Raw genomic sequence first — 22,660 nt, forward strand, 5'->3', positions numbered from 1 at the left:
GAAAGAGCAGAGATCCCCCCAAAAAGGAAAAGGGGCAGCTGGGAAGGGCCAGGCCATCGCAGGGTGGCTCCATCCCTCCCGGGACCCCCTTAGAGATTCCTGTTTCCCGGTTGCTTCAACAGGACCGATGGTTTTCTCAGCGCACGGCGTGGACAGACGGAAATCTGCTGTCTGGGAAAAGGGGATTTCAAAGCACCTACTACTCCTGTTTGGGCTCCGCTTGCAATTTTCGATGGGGATGTCTCGCAGCATGAAATCCCCCAGCGGGCTATGTCGCAGGGGCCCAGACCACCCATAGGGCTGCCCATCACAAAAGCCACAACAAATGGTGGGGGAAAAAAACCAAACAAACAAACAAAAAAGGCCACGAAGACCAGATGCACCCTTGCCTTTTGGTGCTGGCGCAGCCTGGACAGTGGGAAGGCAACCCCACGTGGGGTGGCACAGGGGAGCTCACCTGTGCCCACCGTGTGCCCCCACACCTCGGCACCGTCCGTCCCGGCCGTGCTGTTACCCCTGGGGGGGGGTCAGGGTCTGCCCCTTACCTGCGGGCCGTGGAGAGCTCAAATACCAACGCCTCCCAATACAGGAAAAATAGTTACAGCGTTCAATTACAACCCCCCCGTGCCCTCAGCCCAGGAAAGAGCTCCTGGGAAGGGCCGGACTCCGCCATGAAAACCATGCAGGAAGAAATAAAACCGACGACTGTTTATTAAAATATACCCTCTCTGTCCTTTTCTCAGAGCCCATTTACACCCCGCTCCGTGCAGGCTCCCCCTTTCACAGCGGCACTTCGGAGTCCTCCACGCAGCTACGGGCGCCCGGCAGCATGGGTGCAAGCGAGCTGCCGGCGGGCAAGGTGCTGGCCTGGGTCCACGCCGAGCCCTCGCCGGCCGCCCTGTCCGGCAGCAGCGGGACGTACGCCCCCTCCGCAAGGCCACCGAGCTGCTCCTCCAGGACGTACCTCGTCCCCCATCGTTCATTGTGGTGGACATCCACGGCCACCAGCGCCGCCTCCGCTCGGGGAGAGCAGGGCTCAGCGACGTCCCCGGGGTCCAAATCAGAGTCTGCTTGGGGGAAGCCCGAATCCTGGGTGGAGTCCGGGCTCTCCTCGGGCAGGCTGGTGTTGATGTAGATGACGTCCCCGGATCCCCTGACGGCAGGCAGGTTTTCCAGCAGCTTCTCCAGATGGACCTTCAGCTGCGAGAACGTCGGGCGGGCGGCGGGGTCGGCTCTCCAGCACGCAGACATTATTTCGTACCTGGAAATCGGGAGAGGAGCGTGGTTATGACGGAGGATCTTCCCAGGCGCTGGGCTACGGGACGTACAGGGGCTCATTCCCAGCTCCTCTCCAAACTGGGCAAGCCCTGAGCCGCTTCGCGTTAATACAAAGCAAAACCAACTCCCCTCTGCTCAGGCTGTTCGCCCAACGGCGGGGATGGATCAGCCCAAACTGCTGTTAGAAGTCTCTTCCAGTGCCTGGCACTCACTGGGGGTTGGGAAGAGGCAGCAGCTGCAGCCCTGCGATCACCCCTCCGGGAACATCCCAGTTCTACTCCCAGGACGTGGAGTCCTCCTCTTGTCCTTCCTGCCGGTGCCTGTTCCCGGTGCCTGTTCCCAGGCGGGACGTCGGGGCACGCTGGACACTCCCAGCGCCTCCCCCCCCGTGAGCACCTTCTCCTCTGCCCTCTCCCGGGCTGGATCCCTTAAAAGGTTTCTTTGCTGCTTCCTTCAGGGACAAGGGGTTGGAGAGGGGCTTTGTAGGAGCGTTGTGCCGCTCTGAGCAGCTTTGCTAGTTTAGCTGGGTTTGTATTTGCAGCTCTTAGCCGTGGAGGAGTTAAGCATTTTCAGCTGGAATGGCACCAGAGTAAAACTCAGGAAGAAAACTCCAGAGAAAAAAAAAAACAAAAAACACAAAACCCTTGCTAAGCTGCTCGGAAACGCACTTTTGAGGTTCCCACGTTTTCCCTTTCCAGATCAATAGATTTTAGGCGCTGAAGGGCCCTGACTAACAAGAGGGCACTTTGTGGGGCAGAGCAGAGCATCACCAGCCAAGACTTTCAGGCTAAAATGTGCTATCTTAAAATAAATAAATAAATTACTAAAAAGTCTGGCTCCTAGGCCACAAACTGCAGAGGGCACTGCTCCTGTCCTCACAGGACCAGGGAGTTGACTTCGGCACTTCCCGCCCGCCACCGCCCCACCGCCAACAGCGCGGCTCATCAGCCGCCTGCGCCAGCCCTGCAAACCACCCCTTTCTCCCAGGATGCCGGTTGGGATTTCGGTGCGCCAGTCTGCCTGCAGTTAAGAAGATGCTTTTTCCTTCCTGGGTGACATGCTGCTCCGGGATCTGGTTTTTTATTGGGGAACGTCAAAACTCGGGAGATTGTGCAAATCCGAAAGGGTGTGAAGTTTTCCTTTGTGCGACGCTTAAAATTTGTCCCAGCCTGTTATTCTGGCCAGCTTTCCTCTGAGAGCAAACCTGCACGTGCCTTCCTGTAAGCTCCCTACCTGTCAACCCCACCAGGAAAAAAAAAAAAAAAGTTTAGATCCTTGCCATTAAAAAAAAAAATATATATATAAAAAAAAAATATCAGTCTTTAATAACTGTTGTTTCCGGAGGCTGTGGGAGAAACGGAGGGGGTGAGGCGGAAGGCGACTCCCTCTCCGCTACAGACCTGTCTTACTCCACTTGGAGAAGCAGGTTTGCAGCAGGTGGGAGCACGGGAATACTGGTACGGTGTTTAAGCGCGCCGCGATGCGCAGCTTTGCGGGCCACGTTTCAGTGCTAAGCCACAAATCCACAGCACAAGCAGTTGTTGTGTCCTTAAAACTTCACCGGGGGTACTGTGTCCAGTTCTGGGCTCCCCGGGTCAAGAAGGAGAGGGAACTGCTGGAGAGGGTGCAGCATGGGGCTACCAAGATGATTAGGGGACTGGAACACCTCTCTTATGAAGCAAGACTGAGGGAATTGGGTCTCTTTAGTCTGGAAAAAAGACGGTTGAGGGGGGACCTGATCCATGCTTATAAATACTTAAAGGGAGGGTGCCAGGAGGATGGGGCCAGGCTCTTTTTGGTGGTGCCCAGTGACAGGACAAGAGGTAACGGGCTCAAACTCGAGTATAAGAAGTTCCACCTAAACACGAGGAGGAACTTCTTTACCTTGAGGGTGGCAGAGCACTGGCACAGGCTGCCCAGGGAGGTGGTGGAGTCTCCATCTCTGGAGACATTCCAAACCCGCCTGGAGGCGTTCCTGTGCAACCGGCTCTAAGGTGGCCCTGCTCTGGCGGGAGGGTGGTTGGACTAGATGATCTCCAGAGGTCCCTTCCAACCCTATGATTCTATGATTGATTCAATGAAAGAAAGGACATCAGCAACCGAGAACCCCCCGAGCAGAGAGAGCAGCCCTCCCCAGAAACCCCTAACCACCAGCGACGGGCCAGCGACGCGCGGGCCGTTTTGGGGGCAGAGAGAGAGAGCAGAGGGGCTGCGCTTACAGCCCCGAGACAGGGTTACCGTACTCACAGCTCGTCCAAGCAGCCGTCGGGCTTTTTCAGGCGCTGCCCGTGGAAGAGGTACTCGTAGATCTCGTGGTTCTGCACCCCCGGGTAGGGCGTCATGCCTCGGGTCGCTATCTCCCACATGGTCACGCCAAATGCCCACTGCGAGGACAAAGGGAAAGCGTGCTGAAAGGACATTTCCAGGAGGAATGAATGAGTCTTTTCATGTGGAAAGGTCACTGCCCAGCGTCCGCGGGGCCCTCACACAATGCTAAGAGTTGTCGCTCCCGTCCTGCCCTCCCCAAAATTGGAAATAATAAGCAATGCCACAGAAGAGGCGAGCGGCCCACTCAATAAACCTCTTCCAGGACACTGGGCAGGCAGGAAAAGGTCAGTGTGTCCTGTTACCGACAGCCTTCCCCTGGCTTTGCGCTTCCAGGGCACAAGAACCGCCGTAACGGCGGTGCAGCGAAGGCGGGTGACTCAACCCAGGGATCGGTCCCCCGCTGTCGCCTCCTGCCACCTGGCTACCCAGCCACATGGACCTACCACGTCGCTCTTGGTGGTGTAGACGCGGTCAGCCAGGGACTCGATGGCAATCCACTTGACTGGCATCTTTGCTATTCGGCCCTGGCGGTAGTAATCGCCGCTGTAAATCTTCTTTGACAAACCGAAGTCTGCCACGCACACCGTCATGTCGTCCCGTAACCTGTCAGGTGGAAACGGGGATGACAAGGTAGAAAAGTTTTGGCGTGCCAAATTCTGAAGCAGAAACCTGAGGCTGAGCTCTCTTCCCATGTCTCTCGAGACGGAGGGAGGTCTTATTGAAGGAAGCCAAGTTGTGCTGTAAAACCACAGGGCTTCCACTGGTGTTCATCTATCCAGGACGAAGCAGAAGGAAAACAAACTCACATGCAGTTTCGTGCCGCCAAATCCCTGTGGAGAAAGTGCCGGCTGCTCAGATACTCCATCCCCAGGGCGATATCGACCATGAACTTCACCAGCGTCTGCAGGGGCACAAACTGGGAAGGGAAGGTGAGGGTTAGGCAGGGTGAGCCCTTTGGGAGGCACGTTTCGTTTGATCTGAAAGGCTTCCGTGTCCAGGGCTGCCAGCTGACACCCTAGCGGTCTCACTAGCCTTGGGAGGGTACAAGGAGCCCACAGCAGCAGCCACCGCGGACCCTCTCATCCCCGTTGGGCTAACAGGCTCAGACCGCAAAAGGCGTCGAAACACAAGCCCGCAGAAGCTGCGGATGTGGGGACGCTTGTTTTAGAAATAACACCGAGCGCTGCCTCGCTGTGATTTGCTGTAGCGGTGGATACCCTTCTCACCCCTCCGCCTCCTCCTTCGACACCTCCGGAGTGCAGCCGGCAACTAGACGTTGCTTGCTTGTTGCCTTCCCCACTGGCTGTCTTCAGATCAAATATTTTTGGCCAGAAAACAGCTCTGCAGAAAAGGACTCGGGCGTAAAGCAAGCGGACCGTGGTTCGGCTGCGTGCCCTTGTGCCAACAAAGGCCAACCCATAGCAGGCCGCATCAGCAAGAGTGCAGCCAGCAGGTCAGGAGAAGCTATTCTTCCCCTTAATTTGGCACCGGTGAGGCCACATCTGGACGCTGTGTCCCACTGGGGGCTCCTCAGTAGGAGAAAGACAATGACGTGTTGGGGCAAGCCCAGAGGAAGCACTAAGGTGAGGCTAGAGGAGATGGTGTACAAGGAGAAGCTGAGATAGTTGGACTCGTACAGCCTGGAGAAGGCAAGGTGAGAATCCCGCAGGCTTTCGTGGAGCTGGATCCCACTGCTGCCACCTTACAAAGGCAGGAAGCAGGACTACAACCAAGTCCTCTTGATGTTCTCGAAAAACAAAGGCAGGTTTGTCCCCAAAAGAGGCATGGTCCCACCTTGCTCCTCGCAGGCACAGGGCCCTCTGGTCCTTGCGCTCATTACCTGGGGGGCCATCTCCAGCCGCGAGCGAAGCAGGAAGCTGTGCAGGTCACCATATTTCATGAATGGGAGAATCACCATGGGCTTGGGGACCTGCTGGGAGCTCAGCTCGATGCACACGCCTGGAAAACACAGACAGGTTGCACAGTCCTGTGGGCAAAGGCACCACACTCCCCCCGCAGACGTTTGTGGGGAAGTCCCCGGTCTGGCTCCCCACCCCAAATCCCATCTGGAGCGCGAGGAGTGACAGCCCATACCTAGGAGCTTGATGACATTGGGATGGTCGAAGTCCTTCATGCACGCTGCTTCGCTGAGGAACTCTTCTATCTCCCTTTGGGAAAAGTTATCCACTGGGAAGCAGAGAAAAAAAGAGGAGGTTTAAAACCCCAAGAGCTTTAACACCCGAAATCGCTGCTGCCATCTCCCTTCACAGCACAGCTCCTGCGTGGGGCAGGGGGGAAGGGACCACCAGGATGTCTTTGCCGTCCTTGGCTATCCGATATGAGTGCCCCTTCCTGACCGGCAGCAGGAGCTGTGGCAGACGGGCCAGCATCCCCGCAAAACGGTGCCAGGACGCAGAGGGCGCACCGCCTGAGATGGGCAGCATGAGCGCTGGCACCCACCGGGACAAACAACATCAAGCTCTGCGAGGCCAGGGAGATGACTTACGCTTCATGGTCTTCACGGCCACCTTCTGCGGGGTACCTTCGGGCTGGCTGAGATGGCCCTCCATCACTGACCCGAACTCCCCTGCACCATGGGAAAGAAGCAAGCGCTTTATCCGCAGGCCGGAGCAGCACCTTTCAGGACACCACTATGTCATTTAAGATCCGAAATGCTCTAAGATGGAGACCTTGTCCCCAAAAGTCTACGGCAAGGAGGCTTGTGTCTCATTGGAAGGAAGACATGGACCCAGGGGTCCTGGCACTTGGTCATCCCGACCCACCATCTCCCCCACATCCCCTGGGCCTGGAGCTGGTGGATGATGTAGGCAACGGGGGCAGCCCCTGCCCCATATGTCCATCCCCAGCTTTCCAGCCTCAGCACTCACCCTCTCCCAGGACCTTCCCCAGGCTGAGGGCATTTCTGTCCACAACAACGTCCTGCAGCTTCTGCTGGAGCTCGCTGCTGACGCCCAGGCTGCCCACTGCGGGAGAGGAGAACAGAAGCTCAGGTCACCTCCCACCTGCAGACATATCGCTGCTGCAATATCCCCGTCAACCTCCTCGCCGAGGGATAAAAAAATACACTTACGCGTAAGTTCAACGGCTCTGCGGCAGTAGGACTTCTTGGCCGTGTAGTTCACTGCCAGCTCCGAGTCGTTCCTGCTGAAAGCGTTCCTGGAGGGACAGAAAGAGCGCCGGTGGGCCATGTGCTGCTGCTTCTCCCCCAGCGAAGGAACCGCCGCTGCAGGGGCAGGTGGCCCACGGCGCTACCAGGGGTATCGGTAGCGAAGGAGGAAACGCGCATTCCCCTTAATCTTTTTCATTTCCCTCTTACTGGACGGGTGCCATTGCTTACAACGCCCGAGCAGAACAGCCGCTTGATAAAGAAGGCTGATCTGTCAAGGAGTGAGTCACAGAGGTTTTTTTTGGGGGGAGGAAAGGGGATACTCATTTCCTACTCGCAGCGCAGTCTGTACCGGTAGGAATATGGTGCCCAGACCTACCACCTCCTAAAGCGATCTCGCTGTTAGCATGTGCAACCCCCACCCTTTAGCCAAAAAGAAACTAAAGGGAGCTTCACACCACGGCCCCGAAACGGTGGTGACGGGCGCGCTGCTGAGAGATGCTGTGCAACCCCTCTGGTATGGGACTGTGTTGAGGTCCAGCTCCGGGAGACACAAACCACAGCGAGCGCTCAAGAGCTCCCAGGGAGGTACCATCACAAGGGAAGAGTGGCAACGCCACACCAGTTCGGAAAGGGATCCTCACATACTACCAGTTTCCCAACCGGGATGGGTGGGGGTGATGCCATGTGAGATCGGAGTAGGTGGGATTCCTTCACCAGCTCAATAAGCTCCCTTACTGCAATCCCGCTCTTCCAAAGGAGTTAATTATATCACATTTCCAGTTTGGCAGCGGACGCCCAAGTGATAGTGCTTAAAAGAACAGCTGCTTAGCACCACAATTGTTTAACAAAAACCAGCAGCACGGGGCAGTTAAATGCCACTTAGTGAGGAGTAGCGTTGGCTTATTCTAGCGGAAAACATCCACGTCGTTAAAACACCACTCATGCAGCCCAGCGGCAGTCCGTCTGCCCGGCGGGGCTGGTGCCACGCTGCGCCATGGGGCCAAGGCGGGTTTGGTGCGTGATGAGGCAGGAGGGGTTTCTCTAGGCCACAGGAAACAGGATATTATCCATCTCTGCTCTCTCACCTCGGTGTCAAAACGCCAAGGCCGCCCTCCCCTACCAAGTTGCACAAGTTTACTTCCCCTTAAAAATAGGAATAGTGAGTGAAAGGTGAACTGCTGGGCTCAGGAAGGGAGGGGAAGCGCCGTCGCTGCCGTAAAAATACACCGTGGGCATAAAGAAATGCCATTTGCGGGAACGATGCCAGTACTGGGAGCAGAAGTCTTCCTTCCCCCTGTGTCCAGCAGGGACTGCTGGCCACCTGCCCTGCCTGCCCGTGCCCCACGTGCCTGCGGCTTGCCCAGCTCAGGGCACCTCTGCAAGCTGTCTTGCCTTGGGCTTACCCGTATTTTGTTTCCACGCATCTTTTCTGGATGACCACGGACAAGCAGAGGAGCAACCCCACAGCAACGGTCCCGCAGATAAAGCCCAGGGCTACGATGAAGGAGTCTGCGCTCTCAGAGGCTGGAGTCGAAGAGGGGGCTGAGGTTATTAATCCTAGGAAAACATCCCATTAATGGAGCCGGCGAAGGAGTCAGCCCGCAGCACCCGGGGACTGGGGTGAAACCAAACCCAGCAAAGCCCGAAGGGTTACACGGGAGAAGAGGGCACCAGCACCCAGGCTGCGTGTGGAGGGCAAGTCTCTCCCCGCTACCAAAGCCCACTGCAGGTCCCAGATTCTTGGCCGATAGGGGAAAGCATCTGAAGGAGGATGGAGGGACGCCCTGCACGCTTCCCCATCGCCCCCCCCTTGCAGGCACGCCGCACAGGCAGGGACGGGCAACTCCTTACCTCTGCTGGGGATGAAGACCTCCACCGGGCTGCTGAAAGGTCCCACTCCCCCCTTGGTGACAGCAGCCACGCGGACGGAGCAGGTGGCGTTGGTGGCCACCACGGGCAGGACGGCCACGCTGGCGTTCTGCCGGGCTTCAGCGGAGACGTTCTGCTGGAGAGAGTGAAGGGAAGAAAAGCCTGGGCTGGGGGAGACAGCGGCCCATCCCTACAGCAGGACGGAAACCTGGCGATTGATTGAGAATTGTCCCCTTGTCAAACCTCGCTTTGCTTCCCCAAGCCCGCGGGCAGCGCAGCACCAAGCTATTCGCAGAGAATAACAGCCCTGCCCGCGAGAGCCGGGTGGGATCTGGAAAGGGTCCGTGGTTTTGTGTCGAGCTAATAATATTTCCAGTTTTAAGGGCGTGTTTCCTCGCCTGGTAACAAGGCAGGAGTCGGCGTGCCCCATGGCACAGACCTTTTCCCTTGGTGAAAACACAAGGGAGTCTTCCCCTGCAAGTTCCCTATCGTTTTCCTGGTCTTCTTCAGCCGCGGCAGCGCTGCTGCTTCCTTTCCTCACCGACCCCCAGCTGCAAAACAGCTGCCCAGCGGCATCCCAAACATCTGGTGGGCTGCTGCAGCCGGCAGATCCCGGCTCCTTACCCTGGCTGAATGTCACGGGGCTGAGCAAAAGCAGCAGCCCAGGGGGACCAGTGGGCAAGGAGGAGGAAACTGGAGCCACTCGGAGGGAACCGGTTTCTGTCCACGGTCATCAAAAAGCCACAGAGATGGATACGAAACGCGCCCCAGCCCCGGCGTGAGCTGATACCCGCTGCTGCCTCTGCTCCCGCGCTCCTGCTCTCCTCCCATCTCGCGTTCACAGCATCCCTCGGCAGAAACGCAGGCAAGATCCTTTCCCTGCCGCCAGCCTAAAAATGCCCCGGGCTCCTTTCGTATCGCAGATGGCTCTGCTGTGTCATCTGAGGACAGAGCCCAACTGATATCAAACAGACCGTGGAGAGCGCGAGCACACAGACAGCCGTTCCGGCGGGACACAACTGCCCAAGTTAATGTTTTTTTATGAGTCTTGCGGTAGTTGGGGAATTTCTTCACATCCCAGCTCTGGCAGCCTTGGCTCAAACAAGAACCGCTGGTTTAAGAAGGAAAAATAAAATAACTTTGTTTTGAAGTTTCTAAAATAGTTTTTAAGCCGGTTGTGGAGAAAGAAGAGGCCTGCAGGTGGCCTTGCTGACACAGAAATACAGGAACACCCCCCCCAACCCCCCCCTCTTTGTTGTGCTGGGGTTGTTAAACCGATGGTTATTTTGGGGCATTTCATGTTTAGCCTCTCCAGGACCAAAGACTCGGAGACTTTATTTCTGAGAAACGAGAGCTCTACTCGACGGCGAGCACGTTGCTCTTGTGTTTCAGACCGCGTCCATCACCTCGGGAGACCCTTGGGGGTGGCATGGTGCCTCCTAATTCTGCGGCAGCCCTTATCAAAAGACAGGCTGGCCCCCGCCCTCGCCTGGCTCCAACACACGTTTTTGCCTTCTATAAAACCCGGAGGGTGACGAAACAAATCAGCGACAAACACAACTGCTTCCTTCAGTCTGCAAAGAGCCAAGGTCCCTTGCACAGCTACCTCCCTCCTGAACTTACTCCCCACCGGATGGGTTTTTTGCGTTCTGCTTGAGAAACGACAAATATGTCAGCATTTTTTTTTTTTTCCTAGGCTAGTCACAAGACCGTAATATGGTTTCCCTGACTTCATTCAGTCTGGATCCATACATGCTCTTTTTCAGAGGGGCAAAAGGAGAACAGAAAATGCAGCATCCTACAAAAAAAAAAAATAGGGTGTGAGTCACTTTTTCCACGCCGGGTTCAGGCCATCAGTGCCTCTCTGTGCTTTCGACCTGGGACAGAGGAAGACCAAACCACAGCCCAGAGGCGACAGCTGGATACATCTGTGCAATGACTCAGGAGCTCCCCCACCACTGGCAGAGCCTGGACGGGATGCTCTTTTGCCCAGTAGCTGAGATGAGCGAGGACCGTCCAAGAGGTCAGGCCAACCTCGCCCTAGCAAATGCCTGAAGGCTACTTCCCAAATCCTGGGAAAGGCAAGCAAGGTGGTGCCAGATGACTTCGTACGCCCATGGACAGGCCTCCCCACCCCAAAATGTTCCTTGAGCCACGAAACTCTCTGCCATGGATTTGCAGATGAGTTAATGCATGGAATAAAGCCCATCTGAGCACGGAATGACTCAAAACCCAGCAAACAAATTCTTCCAAACACCTTACGATTGACTGCATTGCTGAAAGTGCCGAGAGATACTGCCAAACCTTGACCGCCCCTCCAAGGCCATACCAAAGATTGTCGACACCGGGAGGAGCATCTCACTTCTACTTTAGAGAATAGGAGCCACGGTAGCAAACTTCTTGTCTCCTTCCAGCAGAACGGCTTCTTCACAATATTAACGACTTATTAGGGCATTGCCACACGCGCGAGAGAGAGACTACTTGTATTAAAAACTCCCAGATGAAAGCACAAGAGAGCAGACAAATAAGCTCAGAAAGAATATCTGGAAGCACCGAGACCAAACCAGACATCTCTGTTTGATGCCTGGTGGGATTTTTTTCCAAGCTTTAGCCATTTTCTTCATCCCCCGGTGACTTACCAACCCCTTGGAGTTCTGCCACCTGTACCAGATGTGGTAGCCCTGCAGTTCCCCGTGGATCCTCCCCAGGGGCGGCTTCACCCATCGGATCTCCACGGAGGAGCTGGATTCATTGAATGACACCGTGACGTTCAGTGGTGGGGTGGTTGGAGCTGCAGGAATCAAAGAGAAAGAAGGTGGGTGGAACCGGGTGGATGGGTGCAAGGACATGGGCGGCCGATGGACAATGAGCTGTAGCTCAACCAGAAAGCACACGGTATTTCCTCCAGCCTTTACTATTTCCAGCAGGTGACCACCCGTGGGTAAATTTCCTTTCCCCAATCAACAGAGTGGAGATGTCTCCACCCCGTAAGCAACCATGACCCTGGACGAGCATCTCATCCAGAGAGTCCTGCACAGAGCACAGCTGTGTGACTGAGGTAGGGAAACCCTTCTCGCTCTTCGCTACTCATTTCCTACCTCCCTCGGTGGTGCTGGCGGTTATCCAGGGGCTAAACGCTGACCAGCCGACTTCATTCCCGCAGGAAACGCGGATGTTATAGTCCACCATGGGCCCCAGCTGCTGGATGTGATACACGTGGGGCGGCACCGAGGTGTTGAAGAGCAGAAGTGAGGCATTGCTTCGTGGAACGGCTTCCTTGACCTTAATTGAAAAATCAGTCCACAAAGAGGGATTAGTCAGCAACAACCTGCGGGGTGAGACGCGCGGCAGGAATGTTACGCCTGTAAACAGGACCCAGAGCCCTGCCTCCCTCCCTGCCTCCAGACCGCAGGACTCATCGCCGTCAGATGTTGCAGGACCAAGCACAGACTTCATCAGACCCCATCACTACATGGTTTTGGGGTGGCAGGAGAGCTGCCCTTCTGCCTGAGGAACAACCATACCTTCTGGGGTAGCTCAGGGTGCACAGGATGGTCTTAGCATCAACACCAGCAAAAAAATGAAAGAGAATAGCCTTCAGCTTCATAAAGCTGAGAAGATCGCCAAGCCCTCGCTCGATGCTTTGAGGGAGGTGAGCGGCAACCAGATGAACATGCAAGCCGCTTCTGAAAGCACCAGTGGGACTGGCTGTCCTCCTGAGCATCGAGCCCAGCTCAGCTAGCACTCAGTTATATCAATCCATCGGCATATCAATTCATCAGACTAATGTATTTTTGAAAAATCAGGCTTTTTGCGAATTTAAGCGGCTTGAACTTGCCGGGTGTGACGGCAACAGCTTCCCTTTTAAGCACCAGCGTGCTCAGGAGTGAGTCACTTGGTCGGTGGGCCACGCTACCCAAGCGAGGGGATTATCAAAGGGGACAGGAGAAAAAAAAAAGGCTTAGTCACAGCTGTGTTTTTGCCAGAAATCATGCCTTGTTTTCCAATTCGAAAGGCTATTTCCTAGTGACAGACTATGAACGTTAAGTCATAGGAAATTCCTTGGCTCTCCACCCCGCTTCCCGAGCTCCAGCTGGAAGGCAGCAGTGGATGCGGCGCTAATATTAGCTCCGGTACCTTTCCTCCCTGTAACTCCTTTCACTTTTACCTGGCTTCAAACATCGCCTCTCTCTCAGTATAGGTTAGCCACGACGAAAAACATAGCCACGAGAGAGCAAGCAGTGGGCTTGGACTGTGAAATCCAGCAATGATGTCAAACAGAAAGAGCAGGTGGGAACTACTTGCAGGGCTGTACCTACGGAGGTGGCATTCCCTGACTTGCCCAGGAGAAACAGGCAATCCCTCAGCTCCTTCCCGCTGCTTGCAAGGAGTGGAGAACCGAGAGAAACCTCCACTTCCAAACCCCAGCGAGGAAGGCTGCTTGACTGGGAAGCGTTTGACCAGGAGGTAAAAGTTAGGGACAAGCGTGTGCCTGCAGCAACTCAAAGCTCACAAAGTGTCCCCAAGAGCTACTTGGAGCAGTTCTGGGCATCTCTCCATGAAGAGTCATGACAACCCGACTGTCTTGCCCGGGGGAGAGATTCTCGCAGCTTGCTCCCGCGCACTCCACAGGCACGAGCCCCCAGATGGGGTCTTCCAGGCCGGTGGCTCACTTGTTCCCATCGCCCCTTGTTTCTGCCCCCACTCAACCACCTCACCCTCCACCCCCCCCGACAAAAGCCTGCTTCACGCTCCTGGCGTCAGTCTCACTGTGGGACCTCTTCTGCCGACCATCCCCCCTCGCAATGGGAAGAGCGAAGTCGCTTTTTGTGAGCAGACACCACCAAGCTGGTCTCCAGCAGCTCTTCCCAAGCCTCCTGCCCACCTCGGCAGTTCCCCAGCTGCCCCAGCTCCCAGCATCTGGGGGACTCTGCTCACTGCTCAACTGGGACTCCTCGACGTCGTGCCACCACAGATTTCCCGGTCAGCCGGACCACAGGCTGCATGTGGGACAGCACACCAGCTTCCCCTTTCAATGCCACTGGGAAAGTCCGACTCGATTCGCCCAAACCGACAGCCCGGTCAAACGCGTGCGCTTCATGCCAAGCAACGCTGATTCCCACCTGCCTCGGAGCATCCATGCGGGGGGAGTTGTGGGGGCAAAGAGGGGTTATGGACGCTTACCTGGACACTGCAGCTTTTCAAGGCGGAGAATGCATCGAAGCCTGGCACCCAGGATATCACCATACCACGACCTGTTCTGTTGAGGACACGCACGCTGCTGGGCGCGGACGGTATTCCTGCAGGGAAAAGCCGAGGGCAGTCAGCCTAAGCGCAAAGGTGGCACGTCCGGCTTCCCCCTGGCAGCTGCTGGGGCTCCGTCCAACTGCGTGTGACCCCCAGGTACCGCCCCGGCTGCAGCCGCAGCAGCATCCTTCAGCTCTGTACGGCGGATGCTGCAGACCACCGGAGAGGGAAGGAGAAAAAAGTCGTTTGCGGGGCTGTTTTGAACACGTTCCGTATTTGTGAGCTGAAACAGCGCTCTGTGTTGCTTAGAGGCAATCGCATATTTTGGGGAACACCTTCCTCACATTGCCGGAGCGGCTCCCGTCAGGAATGTCGAGAATTTTCACCATTTCCTATGGAAAATCGCGAGCACCGCCCTGGTTGCGAAGGAAGGAAAAGAGTGATACAGCCCTTCCGAAACCCGCTCTGGGGCCGACAGTTCTGCTTTCAAATGTGCTTTTTGGTGCTTCCTCCCACGGCGGCGATACTGGGATGACAGAATCGCACTGGGGCACCGTGCCACTGCGTGCATCCCGCTTGATCTTAAATACAGGTTTAAAATGAGAAAAAATAAGTATGGGAGCCCCTAAAAACATTTCCTTCCGCTCGTGTAAAATGAGTGCTTGGAAGTGCGGACACCAGGAAAAAAACCTCCTGCTTGGACACATGTAGTCGACGGGTAAAGCGAGTACCACGTCCCCTCTTACCTTTCACATTGACCTGCCCCGGGTTGGACGCGGTCAGCCCTTTCCTGTTGTGAGCCTCGCAGCTGAACAGCGCCGTTTCATTAAGACCTGCCAGGGAAAAAACCAAGGAGCTGCTCACTGGACCGGCACAAAATGCCCAAATCGCACCAATTCCCCACCTGCTGCTCACAGAAAACCCTTGCGGCTTCCCTTCTTGCGCCGTTGCTCTGTTTTTTCGTTTTTTTTCTTCCAGCAACACAGAAGAGCTTTTATTTTGCGCTCATCGCTTCCCTTCGCAGCGTTTCTGCGCTGACTGCCCAGGGGTGACCCCCGCGATCCGGCTCAGCCACCTTCCGCGCCGCGAGCGCCGGCGTGCCGTCAGCGCGGGACGCGGCACAGCGGGCAGGGCTGTACGTTTCCACGGCGCCGTTGCACAACCTCCTGAGTCAGCACTTGCTTCGCGTTCGAAAAGGGAAAGGCAGAAAGCAGAAGAGCCCACCAGCAGGGCTCGAATCAGATGACTGACTGCTTTTCGCAGATTGCTCAAATGTCCCAGCTGATAATGGAGGATGACGGCTTTTGGGGGCCACTGGAAATACCCGAGTGCGGACGGCTGCCTGTTTCCCCCGAGGGGGGGGTGAAGGGGGTTGGCACGGCCGATGCGAGATGACCCCGGGCAGCGACGGTGCTCAAGGTTTTCATCTCCTGCAAAGGACTCTACTGGAGATGCAGGGCACCTCCCGGGCACGCCGCTTGCTGCTGCTGCCGCGAGGCGAACGGCTCGCCACGGTGCGCGGGACACGCCGAGCGTTTGCTCACACCAGCAGCGGTGCCTCTCGCTGCGACGGGGCTCCTGGGCCAGGAGGGGGACGGTTCCAGTGACCCGACCTAGCCTGTGCCAGCCGGATGCAAGAACATCCAAGAGGAATGAGTCACTTCTTCCGGCTTTCGCTGCCTTTTAAAGCCTGCCTTTGGACGCCAAGACGAGTCAGTTATAGTTTGGCTGCTAATTAGCTAGTGGCCTTCTCCTCATGAGCAAATCAAGAAAGCCCTCCTCTCTTCTGCCTCCGCAGCAAAACCACGACGGGTTTTATGTTACGTGAAGGACTTTTCTCCCTGTGTTCCACGGGGCAGGCACGGAGACACGCTGCAGGGGCCAAGCCGAGGTCTCCCAGAGACGTTGAGAGGGGACCACCAGTAACGCAGCCCGTAAGAGCAGCAGTGTACTTGTTGGCACAGCCACAGGCTGGAGGAAAAATCTGCTTCCCGCTTAGGCAAGAGCAGTTTGAGCGTCCGGCCTCTTGCAAGGAAGAAATTCCCAGCAGCAGCCGGAGAGGGTCGGATGGGAGTTCCTGCCCCCAGATCATCCCCGGCAGAGCGGTCCCCAGGGCTGCCAAACAAGCGGCACAGACAGTGCCGGGCAAAGCCATCTTCCCAGTGCTGAGGATGGAGCAGTAACAGGCTGGGACTCATTTTTGCAAACCGGTACCTCTGGGGTACCTCTTTTGCAAAGCCGGACGCCCGTGTCCCACGGTATACAATTTGACGGCCGTATTTTACGCCAAACCTCCTGGGAAATGTATCTGTGCTGAGCTTTCCGGCCGAGCGTCAGCAATGCACGGTGCCGCGCAAAACCAGAGCAGGCTGCACCAGCCCGGTGACGGCGCGTGGGAGCACAGCTCCTGCCCAAGAGGAGGTGCGAGCCAAGGAGATAGGCTGCGAGATGGCACAAGACGCCTTCTCACCCTGCCCTTCCCAGTAGCCACGCAGAGGTGTCCCAGCTGGTCGTGGCAAGGACGCTGCTGGGCTCACCTGGCACGGTCAGGACTGACGGGGAGATGTGGGGCTTCTCGTTGACTTGGACGTTGTTGCGAAACCAGTAGATCTCCACGGGCTCCGGTGGGCCCACGGCTTGGCACGTGAGGTTGAAGGGACTGTTCTTGGTGACATTCAGCTTCTCGGGCTGTTGGATGAAGTGCGGGAGCCCTGCACAGACACAAGCAAGAGATTCAGAGAGCTTGGCAACACAGCTCTATCAACAACCCCAAACTTCCTGCCCGGGGCTATGCCCAGCTCTGGCAACAAGCCCCTTCCCATCCAGGACTCCCCGTTTCTGGAGGACAGCTCACGCGTCATGGTCCCTGGGGCTCTCACTCAGCCAGGGCACAGTGCTCCACCTCTCCGGTACATCCGCCCTAGCCCTCCTCCAGCTCACCTTCCAGCTGCACCAAGATCGGATCCGACACCACCTCTACGCCAGAGACGTTGAGTTTGCAGACGTAGGAGCCGTTATCCGAGCGCTGGGCGGCAACGATGCTGCCAGAGAGAAGGGAGACCACGTCAGGGCTGTGGCAGGGAGCCTCGTCCTGCACACAGCCCACACAGGAGGACGTGGCAAAGCTGCCGGACTGGGGATGGGTGTCAATCAGTACCAACCACCCTACAGCACACACCCAGCAGAAGCTGAGCTTGCAAAGCCAGGCTTTGGGGGCTAGGGAGCATCCGCCCGTCATAGTCCCAGTCCCAAGCTCCTGCTAGCCAACTGACCTCCCGCCTCTCCCTGGGAGCCAACGCTCAGGGCATCCCTCCAGGAAGGACAGCACCGGTTTACCTGAAGGTGGAGGTCATTGCCACCTCCTCCTCGTCGGAGATCTCGAAGTGGCTGGTGGCAATCCGGTCCAGCACGTCCAGCTCCCTCCCGTCCTTCCACAAGGAAATGCCTGGGGCGTCCGGCCTGAGCAGCAGCTGCGGTACTTTGATGGAGCAATTAAATGTGACATCCTTGTGCTCGTTAATCACAATGTGCCGCACCGTGGGGTTAAACTTAATCTTTCCCAGAGAACGGGCTGAGGGCTCCTCCCGGGGCTGCTCTGTGCTCTGGTGAGGCCAATGACCAACGGTAGCCACGCTTCGCTCGGGGCGGTGGGACTCTGCCGACAGGTACAGCCTCGGATCTCGATTTCGGTCACCATCATCTGCAAGAGAAGACCTCGGCTTTGCTACCACCAGCCAGCCAGTGGCCCCTTCCAACACCCTGCAAAGCCCCACAGCTTCCATTAACGATTAAAGGCGGTCCATTTACAGATGCTCCAAAAATTCAAAATCCCTGAGACGCTCTCACCAGAGCCCCAAGGAGGAAAGATGGAGGAAGGGGCTGCCCCAAGACTGAGTATGGACAACCAGTACCTCCAAAAAGAATTTTTTTCAGACAAACCGGAGCAGGCCAGGCTAAAGGAAGTGCTTGGCTGCTTCTGTTTCGGCAGGGGAGAGGCAGGAGCTATTTCTGCTGCGTCGCACCCCTGGGACTGGCATATAAAAGGATCCCTGGGCAGCAGGAATTTGGGACTTTACTCCAGTAAAACCCTTTCGGGGGCCTCGTCTCAAGCATTTTCAGCCGGGGCAGAGACAGAGTCCTCGGCGGGGATTTCTCTGATTTTAGGCTCTTTGTTGGTGACGCTGCTCCCTTTCCAGGACAGGGTGAGCTGCTCTGAAAGAGGGAGATGCTCTCTGAGTCAACCACAAACCCTTTTGCTAAAGCTAAGTGCCTCCACCGAACTGCTTTTCTCGGGAAAACAGCTGCAGACAGATGAAGAAATGCCTTCAGACAGCATGTAGGAGCCGGCTACTGTTTAGTGTTGTTCTCCCGGGGGCTTTTCCCAGACATTTTTCCCAAGGGAAGGCTATTTAGCAGCTCTTTCTGAGGGCTTCGTGTCCCGTCCCCCCCCCAAATCACTTAACATACCCAGTCCTGTAACGGCGTCATCCCCCCCCCCCCACCTCCCAGCACTTCCCACCCCAGCCACAAACAAGACAAAGAGCAGCTCCGTATAAAGTAACTCCTCCCAAACAAAATTGTATATTTTGAAGAGATAAGATCTAGAGACTATACCACAAGTAGATGCTTTTACTAGACCGTTTCCGAGCTTCCCGAGGCTTTCACAGGCATATAGATATCCCCAGCGGAGCGGTAAATCTCCCTTGCTGCTTTCAGCGAGCAAAGGCATCGTGGCAGACAACTTAAAAAGTAACATCACAGACAGAAAGCACAAACTTTTTGTTTAATCAGAGTTCGGCTGAGTTTGTTTTGAGGCAGGTCTTAGTCCTCCGGCATCAAACAACAAGTTTTTAAAGCTACGTCATTACTATTGTGAGTAATGGAGCATGAGCCGAGTGCGCTTTCCCGAGAGCCAAGAAACACAACCTAATTTTGAGGCTGGATATATGCCTTTGCTAAATTGCTCACTATTTTTAACCCTCGAGAAATGCTACTTCTAGACAGAAATTTGAGAAGGCTTTTTAAGTTCAGCCGGGTCTGGTGGCGCAGAGGAAAGCGCAAGGCTCTCCCTGGCTCTCGCACAAAACAATGGGTTTCCCTTTTAGAAAAAAAAAAAAAAAAAAAAAAAAAAGACCCTAAGCTTTTCCAACCTGCTTCCTAAGCTTTCCCATCCCAACACAAACAAAGGCCACGTGACCGCCGCAAAACGCAGCCGACTGCCATTTACTCGTGGGCCGGGTCACCAGCTCTCAAAAAAGCCAGGCAGCTCCAAAAAGATTTGCCAAACGCAAACAAGCGAGCGACACCAAATCCCCTCCCCTCCCCTGCTCTTCCCGCAGGTTACCCAGGCTGGAGCCACTCGCTGCCTGGCACAATCCAACCTCAAACTGCTGTTTTCATGCATCCGTTTCGAAGCTTTCCAGCTCTGGCCGGAGCTGCTCCCCCGGCGGGGACCCCTGGCCGGGGAGGACACGGATGAGTGCCGGCACTCTGCCTGCTCTGGGACGATTTCTGCTCACCCAGGCTGCTTCAAGTTTAAAGGCAAAGAGCAAACAAAGGTGATCTTTGCCTCCTTTTCCGTACCGATTAAGTGGAAAGAGGTGTTTGCTGGCCCAGGAATGAAATACTTTCCTCTCTGACTCATGTGACAACAGGAATTTCTCATACCGAGCGCTGCCTTCGGGTACCCCTTCCATCCCCAGCTGTTTGGGATGCAGGCATCCTGACGGTGTCTTCGAAGGGATTTGCCCTGGGTGGCAGGACACCCCTTACCTGTGTCCAGCGCGAATTGCTTAGGCTGGCTTTAAAAGCCCACGCTAGAGCCGAGGAGCCGGCACGCGTGGGTGCCTGCCACACTGGAGCAGCTCCCCTCGCTCACCGCAGCGTGGCCCGAGGGAAAAGCTGGCGTGGAAATAAATCCACTTGCAAGCACAGCGCTGCTCTCTTGAAACGCCTTGTAACACAGCAAAACTCAAGCGCCGGCAAAGACAGCTCTTTCTGGGCAGCCCGGCAGGTCCCGCATGCCTTTCTCCGTTACTAGCCCCAAGAACGGGGTTTTAACAAGAAAATCTGCCTGCTATTAGAGGCAAGATACTTTATTACAGATGAAAACAAAAAGCGGGGAGTCGCACACCCCACGACTGTAACAGCAAGTCGTTCTGCTGCAGTCCCGGTACGGAAGGTATTAGAAAACACCCAGGTCTGCCAAAAAGCTCCCTCCATCCCCAGCCCTGGATTTCCCATTACTGGAAGTAATTCACCTGCTGACAACCGTTTTCTGCTCGGGCACTTGTTGAGCACATCTTCGCAGTGCGACGGGGCAGGAGCGTGACGTGGGGAGGAATGAAGAGCCCCTGCGTCCCTGCCTGCGGGGTTTCCTACCTCCCCATCCCCTGGGAGCGGGTCAGAAGAACTGAATATCCCCTGGGGCCACCCCTGACTTCCAAAGAGACTCTCGGGGTTCAAACGCCTTTTGTATAAACCAGCCCAGGACTCCTGGTTAAATCCACGGCGTGTTCACCTCACCGCAGATTCCTGCTGTTCCCAAAGTCGAGCTTTTAACTCCACCCTACCCAAAGCAAACACTTGCCTTGCTGCCTCCCCTGCTACCCCCCCCCCACCGCACACCGATTCCGGCACCCCCCAGCACCCCTGAACATGGGCTGTAAACCCCCAGCAGCTCACAGCCCGCGACCAAACGTTGGGCATCCCTGACGATGGCACGCTGTTAGTCTGACACCCACTTTCGCCTCTTCGCATTTCTTTTTGCAGGTAACCACGCACGTGGGGCTGAAAAGCCATCAGACTGACAGCATCTCAAAGCGCATCCCCGTACCACACACCGCAGCCTTTCCCGGTGATTTTTCCCAGCGCCGGAAGGCAGCCGGCTGGCGGCTAACGGGATAAATCCATTTATCGTGGATTTATCCCTGCCCGTGGCGGTGGCCCCAGTTGAGCAGAGCCCCATCGCGCAGCGAAGCGTTGGGACGCGACCAGGCTGCCGAGGCAGAGCGATGTCCCGGGACAGCAAAAACCCGCTCTGCCCGGGGCCGGCAGAGATGCGCTGCCGCCCGAAACCTTGCGGCGAAATCACCGCTGAGCCTTCCTCCCGGGATTTAAGCTTTGCCCAGCTCCGCGGGCCCCGCGGGCGGGAGGGGAGCGCGGGGGGTCCCGGGGGGCCCATGCAACACCCCAGCCGCTGGCAGGGCGAAGCGAAGCAGCATCTGCTGTTAAAACCCTCCGGGCGGCCACCCCTTGGCCGGACCCCCGCCGCCCCCGCCGGCACCCGAGCATCCCTGGCCATCCCACACCGGGACACCCCCCCGCCTCCCCCCGCCTCCCCTTGCCCGACGGCTCCCCGCGGACTCACCGGCCCCGCCGCGGGGCGGGCGGAGGGCCGCCAGCAGCGCCCAGAGCAGCGCCCACCGCCCGCCGCCCATCGCCCGCCACCGGCACCGCCACCGGCGCGGCTCCGCTCCCCTCCGCTCCGCTCCGCCGCCGCCAGCGCGCTGCCGCCCCGCCCCGGCACGGCCCCGGTCCGCCTCCCGCCCGCGGGGCCCCGGCGTGGGGCGGGGACGGGGCAGCACCGGGGGAGGCTGCCCGGAGCTCCGGGGCTGCGCTGCCGCCCCGCAGAGCCCTGCAGGGCGGTCCGGTAGGTGGGAAAGGTGGCCGGGCTGGGCCCCGGTAAGGTGTTGGGTGCAATCACGGCTGCTCAGGAGAAGAGGTTGATCTTTCAGTTCTCCGCGGGCGGACAAGTCCTTCGTGCAGGGGCACCGGATTTGGCTCCTGGAAGGTGTTTTAGGGCTGTGCTTGCATGTTCTGAGGAGCGGCTGCTTTTCTCCCAGCCTCCCCTTCCTGCAGAGCCCCACACCGAGAAGGTGGGGACATCGCTGATGCTTTGGGGACAAGGTCCGGGACCCAGCGTTCACAGAATCATTGAATGGTTTGGGTTGGAAGGGACGTTTGAAGGCCGTCTCGTCCAGCTGCCCTGCAATGAGCAGGGACATCTTCAACCAGATCGGGTTGCTCAGAGCCCCGTCCAACCTGACCTTGAGTGTTTCCAGGGACGGGGCATCTACAGCCTCTCTGGGCAACCTGGGCCAGTGTTTCACCACCCTCAGAGTAAAAAAATTCTTCCTTCTATCTAGTCCAAATCTACCTCTTTATTTTAACACCATTAGCCCTTGTCCTATCGCAACAGACCCTGCTAAAAAGTTTGTTCCCATCTTTCCTGTGAGTCCTCTTTATGTACTGAAAGGCCGCAGTGAGGTCTCCCCAGAGCCTTCTCCTCTCCAGCCTGAACAACCCAACTCTCTCAGCCTGTCCTCATAGGAGAGGTGCTCCAGCCCTCGGATCGTTTTTATGGCCCTCCTCTGAACCCGCTCCAACAGGTCCGTGTCTTTCCTGGGCTGAGGGCCCCAGAGCTGGACGCAGTACTCCAGGTGGGGTCTCACCAGAGCAGAGCAGAGGGGCAGAATCCCCTCCCTCGCCCTGCTGGCCACGCTTCTTTTGATGCAGCCCAGGATATGGTTGGCCGCCTGGGCTGCGAGTGCACATTGCTGGCTTGTGTCCAGCTTTTCGTCCACCAGTACCCCCAAGTCCTTCTCGGCAGGGCTGCCATCCATCCCTTCATCACCCAGCCTGTATTGGTACTGGGGGTAGCCCCGACTCAGGTGCAGGACCCTGCTCTTGGCCTCGTGGAACCTCATGAGGTTCACAGGCAGGCTAGGAAGGCCGTGGTGAGCCGAAAGCACCATTCCTCCTCGTTTGCCTGGACCAGAACAGCAGGACAAGAGTGGGTGGAGACAA

At 56.9% G+C, this 22,660-nt stretch overlaps 1 protein-coding gene across 1 annotated transcript; it reads right to left on the minus strand.

The window, feature by feature from the left end:
• Positions 1–696: 696 nt before the first annotated feature.
• On the minus strand, positions 697–21,291 carry MERTK (MER proto-oncogene, tyrosine kinase; the record flags this gene model as incomplete). The annotated part of the gene is made up of 19 exons (XM_082481409.1): positions 697–1,261; positions 3,526–3,662; positions 4,050–4,209; positions 4,413–4,522; positions 5,447–5,565; positions 5,701–5,793; positions 6,113–6,193; positions 6,495–6,590; positions 6,698–6,783; positions 8,140–8,293; positions 8,588–8,741; positions 11,245–11,396; positions 11,704–11,887; positions 13,790–13,905; positions 14,599–14,685; positions 16,390–16,563; positions 16,793–16,893; positions 17,189–17,552; positions 21,222–21,291. The coding sequence occupies 19 exons, from the start codon at positions 21,289–21,291 to the stop codon at positions 781–783; spliced, it is 2,919 nt and encodes a 972-aa protein (XP_082337535.1). The 3' UTR covers positions 697–780.
• Positions 21,292–22,660: the final 1,369 nt, after the last annotated feature.

Source organism: Vanellus vanellus (genome assembly GCF_965231255.1).
Source record: "Vanellus vanellus genome assembly, chromosome: 3".
NCBI classification, from domain to species: Eukaryota; Metazoa; Chordata; class Aves; order Charadriiformes; family Charadriidae; genus Vanellus; species Vanellus vanellus.